Consider the following 12053-nt stretch of genomic DNA (forward strand, 5'->3'; position numbering starts at 1 on the left):
ATGGAGGAGGACATGGAGGAGGACATGGAGGAGGACATGGAGGAGGACATGGAGGAGGACATGGTGGAGAGACATGGAGGAGGACATGGTGGAAGGACATGGTGGAAGGACATGGAGGAGGACATGGAGGAGGACATGGAGGAGGGTCATGGTGGAAGGACATGGAGGAGGGACATGGAGGAGGGACAGGAGGAGGGACATGGTGGGGGGTCATGGAGGAGGATATGGTGGAGGGATAGTAGCGGGCACTGGAGGGAAATGTGGCAGCAAAAGGGAGCTGAGAACTCACATCTTCAAATACAAGCAGGAAGCAAAGCTCAAACAGAAAGGAGGAAAAGTTTGACCTCTCAAACCCACTTCCCGTCAAACATCCTCCACTTAGGCTACATCTCCTCAACCTGCCCAAGAGTGGCATCAGCTGGGAACCAGGGTTCAAATGCAGGAGCCTGAGGGAGACATTTCTCATTCTACAGCTATGCATGTCATCATTATAAACTGCACTTTTCCACCCTAGCAATAACTTCTCAGAGTCTACTTTCCTTGCTCTTAGTTTAGCTGCTAGGACCTCTTTCAATTACTGTCTCCAAGTCTTCCTCTAGCCTTTTACTTTCGACATATTTTAGTCTTTAAATATGAGTCTCTTGTAGGTGGTATATAATTAGCTTACTTGTTTCCTTCAATTTTGGCCTTCCTAACCTTTTAATTGGAAAACAAGCCATTTTCACTTAGTATAATTATGATATGATTTACATGACATTTTGTCATTTCCCATGTGTGGTGCTTTGAGTGAAATTTTTCTCATATTTGAACACTTGGTGCCCAGCTGGTGGCGCTGTTTGAGGGACCCTTCAAAGGTGGAGCCTCGCTGGAGGAAGCCCGTCACTGGGGGAGGGCTGTGGGAGTTTCTACTGAGGACTTTAACTGTGGCTTGTGGGGAGCATTTCTTGTTTCTTTGCATGTCTTATAATTTTTTAATACAAACTGCACACTTAAAATATAACGTGGCAGCTAGGCACATACCTTTAATTCTAGAACTCAAGAGGCAGGGACAAATTGATCTCTGAGTTTGAGGCCAATCTGGTCTACAAAGCAAGTTTTAGGACAGCCAGGGCTTCACAGAGGAACCCTACTTCAAAAAACCCAAAGTGTGTGTGGGGGACGGGAGGAGAACAAAAACAAAACCAACAACAACAACAAACTAGGGTTGAAGTTGCCCAGGCTTGTCTTGACCTTTCAATCTCTGTGCTTCAGTCTCCCACGCAGCACGGGACACCACACCTGACTTACTTTCAAGTATGTTTGTGGGAATTTAGTTTCTACCACTAGTTTAATCTAGTCTTGTTCAAATAGTGGTTGACTTGGCTAAAAATAGTACTACATGGGGCGGGAGAGATGGCTCAGAGGTTAAGAGCATTGCCTGCTCTTCCAAAGGTCCTGAGTTCAATTCCCAGCAACCACATGGTGGCTTACAACCATCTGTAATGGGGTCTGGTGCCTTCTTCTGGCCTGCAGGCATACACATAGACAGAATATTGTATACATAATAAATAAATAAATAAATAAATATTTTAAAAAAATAGTACTACATAAGACTATTACGTTGACCTTACTTCCCTGGTTACTTACAATGTCAATGAAATTAATTAAACTTGTCAATGAAATCAATTATCCAACTGGAATATTTGCTGAATTACAAATATTTCCTACAGGCATTTTTAAAATTGATTTTTATTGAGCTCTACATTTTTTTTCTGCTTCTCTCCCTTACTCTCTCCTCCCCTCTACCCTCTCTCTTGGTCCCCATGCTCCCAATTTACTCAGGAGATCTTATCTTTTTCTACTTCCCTTGTAGTAGACTCTCTTAGGGTCCTCTTTGTTGTCTAGGTTCTCTGGGATTGTGAACTGTAGGCTGGTTTTCTTTGCTTGTTGCCTAAAAGCCACTTATGAGTGAGTACATATGATATTTGTCTTTCTGGGCCTGGGTCTGGGTTACCTCACTCAAATATGATGTTTTCTAGATCCATCCATTTGCTACAGGCATTGTGTTAAGAGATAATGCATAAGCATGTCTTTGTGAACTATTACCAGGAAAGTGTGTCCCACATGACTCAAGGATAGGCTGTATAGGACTGAGTGTTGGAAAGTGGCTATGGGAGCCTGCTGTTGAGTTAAATCCTATTAAAGTCAATTTATAAAGCATGTAATCCTTGAACCCAATTCTTCCTGCACTAACCTGATAGCTGAAATCCTCTGAAAGTCTTCATTATAAAGAAGCACATTGCCATTTGGAGTCGGAAGTTAGACCCTAGTAAAGTTGCTTAAATTTAATAAGGTTTAAATTTAGACACTTCTGACATCTGTACTAACAATTTTAAGTTCTTAGATCTGTGGAATTTGTGGTTTTCATTGAAATTTTTCATGAATAATTTATAATATCTACTGCATGGGTGTAGGGACCTGGCCAGTAGCCAGAGTACAATTTGCTTCATAAAAACTTAAAAACGATTGTTTTTACAGATATTTTCCTGGTCCAGCAAGCACTCCACTCCTTTCTGAGTTCCATTACACATATGTTAGGCTAGGCTGTTCTCAGACCATGGATGCCAGCTTGATAGTTAACGTTTTCTGTTTGCTATGTCTTCAAAAACACTAATCTGTTCTTGGACAAAAAGTAATCTGTTCTTAATCCTCTGTAACTCTCGAGTCAAACACAGTCTTCCTGTCAACAAGCCTGACGTGGGTCTCTGTGATACCTTTCATAATGACTCTTGAGTTTCTAACCCATGGATGCTGTAAGCGTTTTAATGCTCTGCCCTGCTGGATCTGCTTCTGGTCCAGCGCTGACCGAAAGATCACCCTGTTTGCTGTGTGTGACATCCTCCTAGTATCTGCACAGCTGGTATATTGACCTGCATTCCAAACACACACTCACATGCACACACACACACACACACACACACACACACACACACACTTATATTTAGGGTTCAACAATAAACAGTGAAGGAAACATGCAGACAAAAAAAAAAACCTCAACCTTTGAAAGCAAAACAAACTCTTTTTGCTAAGTGATTTTGGATTTTTAAAACTACTCCCAAGCTTGTTGTGGGACCTGCTAAGATACCTGGCAACAGTTTGATGCTTTCCATCCTGAGTGTCCTGGTGGTGAGTGATATCTAGAAGTAATGTCAGCAGAAGCCAACTGCCCCAGGACACACCCGGGCAGTACCAATGAGGGCGAACACTGACGACTAGTAAGTAGAGAAAAAACGGAACAGACGCAAAGAAGAGCTGCTCTGGGGCTGCAGAGAGGGCTCAGAGGTCAAGAGCACTGGCTGCTCTTCCAGAGGGCCTGAGTTCAATCCCAGCAACCACATGGTGACTCACAACCATCTGTAATGAGATCTAGAGCCCTCTTCTGGCGTGTAGGCAAACATGCAGGCAGAATACTGCATATATAATAAATGAGTAAAAATGGAGATGGAGGAGGAAGAGGAGGAGGAGGAGAAGGGGGAAGAGGACTGGTATTCCAAGGAAAGTGGTAGAATCACTGCACACCAGGGGGTTGGTGCTGGTCTCTAAAATCAAACATTTTATAAAGAGACAGAGATTTTCACCAAGAGCTGGAAGCGGAGCTCTCCGAGACAGTCATCTCTGTGAGTTCAGGGCTAGGGAGACAGGTCTGCACACAGACTTCTTACATCACCCTAAAGCCGGCACTACAACAGCTACTTGAAGGGAAAGTTGTGACCACGTTGGAGGAGCAGGAGGAAAAGGAGGTGGTGCTGACCAGCCAGCTGGCCTACTTTTCATCAGGCTTAACAGGGAAGAAGTCAGCAGTGTGGTGTGCCTGAAGGTCCCCAGACCTTCAGACGTGCTTCTTCCCCAGGCTCCACACCCTCAGGTGACTTGCTCTCAGGGCCATAATGGCAGTACCTGCAAGCGCTTCCTGAAAAGCTTTTGTTTTCCCAGAAAGACAATCTGACCCTCACACTCTTGGACTGGGTCTGCTCCTCTCACTGCCATTTTGCAATCTAACAGCTTTTTCCTACAGCAGCACTTTTTCTGCTTAGCTGACTTCTCTCCTTTTTACTGTATTTACATTCTATACTTCTTAGTCAACGTCAATAAAGCTTCCACTCTGTGGTCTCCATGTATGTTCACAGGTGTTTCCTGGGGCAGGTGACCTGGACTGTACTGAAATTCCAGCCCTCTGGAGGCTGAGGTCAGCCTGGGCCAAAAGACAACACACATGTGCATGTGTGTGCTGGGCCGCACATCTGATTAACTATAATCCAACTACAACACACATGTACATGTGTGTGCTGGGCCGCACATCAGATTAACTAGAATCCAAATACAACACACATGTGCATATATTGCTGGGCCGCACACTGGATTAACTATAATCCAACTACAACACACATGTGCATGTGTGTGCTGGGCCGCACATTAGATTAACTATAATCCAACTATGCTCAGGCTACTTCTAAAGTATCAAGTAGTCCCAGGTTTCTCAAAGTCTCAGTCATGTGCTATGCCAGATCTTTTAAAAAGTTATACATATTTTCCTAACAATTAAAATCTATATCATTATAATATGCTTTTTAAAATCTATAAGTGTTAACTTTTATGTTTCTATAAATACATTAATAATACCAAGGTTTGAAGATTCTGTTTTAAAATTGAAGGAAGGCAGGCAAGATGGCTCGGTCGCTAAAAGGTGCTGCCACCAAGCCTGATGACCTGAGTCGGATTCCTGGAATCCGTGTGGTGAAAGGAGAGAACCAGTTACTGTAAGCTGCCCTCTGACCTCCACACACAAGGAAGAAAATCACTGATACACACATAAGGCAAGCTCTTGTATTTCTAGCATCCTTTTCTTAGACGGTAATAGCAGATTTCTTCATGGCCCGGAGGTGGAAGACCAAAGTGCTTCTCTGACCTCCGTTTCCTGTCTTATGGTGCCTGTCCTACCACCTGTTTACTGCTTTACTTCAGAAATGCTTCCCGTGTCAGAGCTGAGAGCTCTCAGCTGTCTCGTGAGCCCGTGACACAGAGTGAACACGCAGACATGAACTTACGGATCTCTTCCACTACTTGTGGGTCACATTCTCTGTATTTTTCAACTTCTGCCTTAAGTTGATCCCTTTGGTCCCGAAATGAAGAAAGTTCTTTTATAAGCGAGGCTCGTTCTTCCTGGAGATAAAGGATTTCATGTACAGTTAAGCCAAAGTGTACACACAATAAGCACAGTGTAAGAACAAACCTGTGTACACACAATAAGCACAGTGTAAGAACAAACCTTAGTGTACACACAATACGCACAGTGTAAGAACAAGCCTCAGTGTACACACAATATGCAGTGTAAGAACAAACCTCAGTATCACACAAATATGCACAGTGTAAGAACAAACCTCAGTATACACACAATATTCACAGTGTAAGAACAAACCTCAGTGTACACACAGTATGCACAGTGTAAGAACAAGCCTCAGTGTACACACAAATATGCACAGTGTAAGAACAAGCCTCTGAAACCTCGTGCCTCTCATATATAATAATTAAATAATGATATGTAGAAAGAACAATAAAAAGCAGGCAAGAAGAGATGGTTACACATGGATGAACTCAAAGAGGATGACGTCACCATACACCAGAGGAAAGGTCACTCTGCTTTCTGGGTAATTTCATGGCTTGTGCTCATGCACGTAAGTCATGGCTTCTAGCAACATTAATCATTAAACAATTGTACTTCAAAAAGTGTTTGAAGAAATGTTGTAGATTTTTTCAACTTTAAATGATTAACCTTTATAAATATTTAAGGGGATCAGAAATGGCCTCCTGTCATTTTTCCTTCAAGGTGAACCAAATAAGGCTTTCAATAGCATAAGCCAACAGGCACCCTCTGACATTTTAAACAGAGCCCTCATCCACACAGAGATGTCATATTGCTACGACTGAGTGACTGACATTTGTGAAACCTGAAAAATAATTCATACAAAATCAAATGCTGACAAAGATTCCCAGACAAATACAAGGTAAAAATCAAAGTTCAAGTGGCCTGAATGGTGCTGGCCTCAGGCTTCCCTGCCATCCGTACGTCCTATTTGTACCCTGGCTTTGGTTTTGCTACTGTTCCTGCTGTCTACAAAGTACCATGCTCTAGAATAGACTAGCCCAACAGAACAGTGCATGCTGAGAACAACCTAGCTCTGTACGTTCCAGCACAGGGTCATTGGTCACATGTCCATGCACTACGGCAGTTGTGTCTGGAAACTGAACTGTATATGATTTAAATGTAAGGGGTGAATATAATTAGTAAATACTGTATTGACACAGCTCAGAGAAGTCTGAGGCTAACTAGGATGTAGCACAATGGTTACCACCTGCTGTCTACACCCCGGTTAAACACACTTCCACAGAGGAAAGACGAGGACAGGAGGAGCTAAGGGTGAAAGTCTGTGTGAGCGCGGTGGCCACGCTCCAAGCACTGGGTGTGAAATCTCTGCCATGGCAGTTAATGTCTGCATGCTTCTGGTTCCTCAAATACAAGACTGGAGATCGTAATCGCAGCCCATTCTTATACTGCTGGCAAGCAAAACGCACTTAGAAAGTTCCTGACAAAGTGCCCGGCATTAGTGACTTCTTCAGCAACATTTCCATGGCTGATCCCTAACAGACAGGGGTGGTGAGACTTCCTTGGGAGCTTTCTGGTTTCGATGCCCTTCTGCTGGTGGCAGCTCCACTGTGGCTTGACTGACAGGAGGCTTTGCCCCAGCGCAGCTACACTGGCTAAGAGGACTGACTCACACTCAGCAGACAGTCTGACAGCTTCTAGGGATGTTTATGGCACTACTCACTGATGGTGCTTCTCTCAACTACAGGAAAAGTTAGAGCAGGTTTGGGTGACACCTGGATCTTACTTCCTCTTCAGTAATTACAGAAATTCCACCTTCCAGTTCCCATCTGTGACTGTGCTGAAAACTAACATGAAACAATAAATCTGAAGCAAACGTGGAAGCACCAACTCCCTGTGAACCTGTGCCATGGTCCTCTGCCACGTAACACATCTTCTGCTCCCTGTGAACCTGTGCCGTGGTCCTTCTGCCACATGACACATCTTCTGCTCCCTGTGAACCTGTGCCGTGGTCCTTCTGCCACATGACACATCTTCTGCTCCCTATGAACCTGTGCCATGGTCCTTCCACCATGTAACACATCTTCTGCTCCCTGTGAACCTGTGCCGTGGTCCTTCAGCCACGTAACACATCTTCAGACTGTTCCCTGTGAATCCGTGCTGTGGTCCTTCAGCCACGTAACGCGTCCTCAGACTGTTCCCTGTAAACCTGTGCCATGGTCCTCTACCTTGTAACACGTCTTCAGACTGTTCCCTGTGAACCAGTGCCGTGGTCCTTCCACCATGTAACACGTCTTCAGACTGTTCCCTGTGAACCAGTGCCGTGGTCCTTCTGCCACGTAACACATCTTCTGCTCCATGTGAACCTGTGCCGTGGTCCTTCCACTGTGTAACACATCTTCAGACTGCTTCCTTTCACTATCCAGTGACAGGAATCGAGGCCAAGGCCCAGTGACTACTAGTGCCTGCTGACTTAGTGTTAAAATATAAAGATTTTGCTCATTGTTTGTCATTCATTTCTTCCCCATGGTGGTGTCTTGCCTAGCATGCACAAAGCCCTGGCTTCCAACTCTAGTACCACAAGAAAGAAAGAACTAGACTGCCTCTCTGCCCCATCCCTCTATCATGGCCACCACCTCTGCAGGCACGTCCTGGGAACCTGCCTGCCTCATCCTGAGCTCTGGAGCAGACCACCTGCCTCAGCCTCCTCTTTCTGTCTGCCCCATCTCTAGCAGGTCACAGGCCTCTCGCAGGCGGCCATGCTGCCCCTCCCCCACATCACTTTGTCTGAGTCTGTGGGAAGCCAACAGACCACCAGTCGGCCTCTCCTCCTTCTCTGCACCCATTCCCAGGGGACTAAGCAGATCCTGGAGGCACACCCTGCATTCCTCCCTCAGGGGACCTATCAGCCTTCCCAGCCCTCAACCCCGCTTCTAGCCCAGCTAGCACATGTCTCCACGAGAGCCCAGTGACCCCACCATAACAGGCCTGAGAAGTGCAGTAGAGACATTTAAGACAGGGACTTCAAAATAGCCTTTATGAATATGTTAGAGGTCCTAAACGGGGAAATTAATAATTCATTAAAGAAATCTATGAAAACACAAACAGTGGAATGAAATGAAGAAAACAGTTTGAGAACTGCAGGGAGAAATAGAATCAATAAAGAAAACCCTAACTGAGAGAAAACCAGAAATGAAAATTTAGAAATTCAGACAGGACCCTCAGAGGCAAGCCTCACCAACAGAATACAAAAGATGGAAGAGAGAATCTCGGGCATTGAAGACAAGATGTTAGAAATGGATAGCCTGGTCAAAGAAAATGTTAAATCTAAGAAATCCAGGCATAAAAGATCCAGGACATCTGGGACACTGTGAAAAGACCGAGTCTATGAATAACAGGAACACAGGAAAAAGCAGAAACACAAAGCAAAGCTACAGTAAATATTTCCAACAAAATCGTAGAAGAAATTTCCCCAATCTAAAGAAGGTAGAACCTATACAGGACTCCAGACAGGACCAGAAAAGAAACCCCATGCCACATAATAATCAAAGCAGTAAACACACAGAGCAAAGCAGGAGTATTACAAAACCAAATAACCATTAGAATAATGCCCACTTCTCAATGGAGACTCCAAAACCCAGAAGGGTCTAGAGAGACTCTGAGACTCTTAGATCCAACCCGAACTTCTATACCCAGGAAAACTTTCCATCACAATAGGTGGACAAATAAAGAACTTCCATAATAAAACCAAATTCCAGCAGTTTTGTATCTATAAACCTAGCTCTACAGAAGGCACCAGAGCAGTGGCCCTCCCCCTTCCCAATGCTGCAGCCTGTAATACAGTTCCATGTTGTGCTGACCCCAACTGCTGTGGGATAGTCCTCCTGTGCACTGTAAAGATTTGTCACTCGAACTGGTTTAATAAAACGGTGGCTGGCCAGTAGCCAGGCAGGAAGTATAGGTGGGGTTACCCAACTAAGGATGATGGGGAGAAGAAGGGCGGAATGAGGGAGAGAGTAGGTGGGCATGCCATACTGAGAAAAGGAACTGTCATGTGGCAGAGCATAGATAAGGAGGTACGTAAATGTTAAAGTTAGCTAGTAATAAGTCTGAGCATTTATAAATAAATAAGGAATATGGGTTCACATAAATGTTAAAGTTAGTAATAAGTCTGGGCATTTATAAATAAATAAGGAATATGGGTTCACGTATATGTTAAGTTAGTTAGTAATAAGTCTGAGCATTTATAAATAATTTTAAGTCTAATTTTAAGCATTTGTAATAACATTAAGTCTCTGTGCTAACCTGAGAAGTGGCTGCCGGGTATTTAGGAACAGGAGGGTGGGAGAAAAATATCTGATTACAACCAACCTTAAAAGTATTTTTGTTGCTACTTCATAACTGTAATTTTTCAACTGTTATGAATTGTAACTATCTATGCTTTCTGATGGTCTGGGCTGCCCATTGTGCTAACTGGAATCACCTTGCCTTTGGCAATTCAGTACTGCCACCTGGCCCCGGCTACTTCAGGTCCCAATTAAACCCACTGCCCTTAATTCATCCAACTGAGCGGCAGCATCTCCAGTCCTAAGGTCTGGGCACAGGGAAGGGGTGACAGCAAGGCTCTCTAGATGAGCTGATGCCCCCTCACCATTTTATGTCTTATAGGATTCGTGAAGAATATGTCTCTTCTGTGTCCCCACGGTGGAGGATAGGTTTTACAGGGTGCCCACTCCTGCACTGCAATTCTCCTCAGTCTTAAAATCCCTTCATCAACCCTAAGCCAAGGGATATCAGGCATCTCCACCTTTCTTTTCACTGGGCCATCTCTTGACAAACGCTTCAGCCAACCATTCAAACAAACGTTTTGGCATTTTTTTTAAAACTGAGAAAGCGTCTATACCAAACCGAGAATCTCCATTCAGTGAGCAAAAAACTCAGGCTGATCCAGTTTTATGCTCTGTCCACATCCTACATCCTTAAACTCCATTTCCACGCACCTTCTCCAGACTTCTGCATGAATAAATTATCAAGCTCATCAAGCTCTCTTGTATTGTAGTGAACCTCCTTTCTATCTCCCTCTAAGGAGCCTGCTTAGCCCTTAGTCTGGTTGCAGGTCTAGAGGTGACGACTATTGGTTACCTGGGGGTCATCAGTATCACCTTGCCCAGAATCTCCTTAAGGGAAAAATGACTGCTGGTTTAGCAGATGAAAAATGATTCATTTCCCCGGTCAAGGGCAGCAGAGGCAATACTTCAGGGGTCGGGGGAATACATTTTCTGCTGAGGATGAAGTGAGTACCTCCTCAGAAGAGAGAAACCCTCGAGAACCTGAAGATTCAGAGTTCTTAGCCTCCACAGGCTCCTCCCACACATCTCCACCCTACGTACAGGATCCCATTTTCTACCATTAGTGCCCCTACTTCAACACCCTCAGAGGCTGGGACTTGGATTTTCTGTGGAACTCAGCCAGTCACATAAAGAAGGCTTTGGTTTGATTTTCTGCTCCTTGCGCTTGTTGTCCACCACTGTGTCCTGGATGCTAGAAGTTAGTTTCATCACAGAGCATATTCTTCCATTACCAGTTTACCCAGAGATGCTTGGAGCAAACAACTAGCATCATCATTTCCTTATTTTTTTAGAAACTGTCAAAAATTTCATACATAAAGTCACCAAATCTGTTGCCTCTCACAATTGGTGAATCAGGATAATCTGATGCATTTGACTCCTTAAGTTTGTAAAATAGTTCATACCGTGGGCTTTCAACACTGTCCAAGTGTCTAGGAGAAGCTCCATAACTGGAGAGGCTTCAGAGTAGGGGTCGGAAAATTGGAAGACCTATTCTAGATACTTAAAAAATTCATCCTATACTTCTATTGCTCTGGAATCACTTCTAGATATATATCACTAGATAGACGATGGATGGATGGATGGATGGATGGATGGATGGATGGATGGATGGATGGATGAAAGAAAAAATAGGTAGGTAGATAGGTAGATGATAGATAGAAGAAAGAAATAAGAAAGAAAGAAGAAGAGGAGGAAGGAAGGAAGGAAGGAAGGAAGGAAGGAAGGAAGGAAGGAAGGAAGGAAAAAGCTTCCTCCCTGTCCTTCACACAGGCTTCCAGCAGAAGGTGTGGCCCAGATGAATAGGAATCTTCCCACCTCAAAAGATCTGCATTAAAAGGGGATCTTCCCTTTAAATGATTTAATCGAGAAAATAATATCTCGCAGTTGTACCTAATCACTTGTGTCTTTGTTAATTCCAGATGTAGTCAAGTTGCAACCAAAAATAGCCATCACAAGGATATTATTATATTGATCATTTTCTATTATGTGCCAAAAGTTTTGACAATTCTTGTGTGTGTGTGTGTGTGTGTGTGTGTATGGAGAGACAGCTATGGGTGCTGGGAACAGAACTCTTATATTTTTGGTTGTGAGTATTATCTTAACAGCTAAGCCATATCTCCAGCCCTACAATCCTTAAAATACCTACCTACATATTTAATAGGGCTTCTTATGTACCAAACGTCCCATTAAACTTCTACAAATACCGACTACTTTAATCCACACCATAACCTAACGAACATGTTCTGTTATCCCCATGTTACAACCCAGAAAGTTAAGAACAAAAAAGGAAACTTTCAAAGTCAGGCAGCCTGGCTCCAGGGTTTATGTTGCTATCTCACACACACACACACACACACACACACACACACACACACACACACAGACTTACGGTCTCTTGCCGGCCAATTCTAGCTTTTTCGATGCTCTTCTGCAGGTTCGCATGCTTCTGGCTTCCCTCCAACAGCTAGAGAATCAAGCAGATAAAATGGTTTGCTAAGAAACTGCCTGGCAGATAGGATAGAAGATAAAATGAAACAGACTGCCGGTTCAGCAATAAAGGCCAC

General features: G+C 43.9%; 1 protein-coding gene across 1 annotated transcript in view; it reads right to left on the reverse strand.

The window, feature by feature from the left end:
- Mnd1 (meiotic nuclear divisions 1) overlaps window positions 1-12053 on the reverse strand; it is a 50194-nt gene that overhangs the window by 18028 nt on the left and 20113 nt on the right. The window contains exons 5-6 of the mRNA XM_050158864.1: window positions 11879-11953; window positions 5085-5199 (exon numbers count right to left, since the gene is read on the reverse strand). Of these exons, the coding sequence (XP_050014821.1) occupies window positions 5085-5199; window positions 11879-11953 (190 nt within the window). The remainder of the gene's footprint in view (window positions 1-5084; window positions 5200-11878; window positions 11954-12053) is intronic.

This window comes from Alexandromys fortis, unplaced genomic scaffold (genome assembly GCF_014885135.2).
Source record: "Alexandromys fortis isolate MF-2015 unplaced genomic scaffold, M_Fortis_MF-2015_v1.1 scaffold_102, whole genome shotgun sequence".
Taxonomy (NCBI): Eukaryota; Metazoa; Chordata; class Mammalia; order Rodentia; family Cricetidae; genus Alexandromys; species Alexandromys fortis.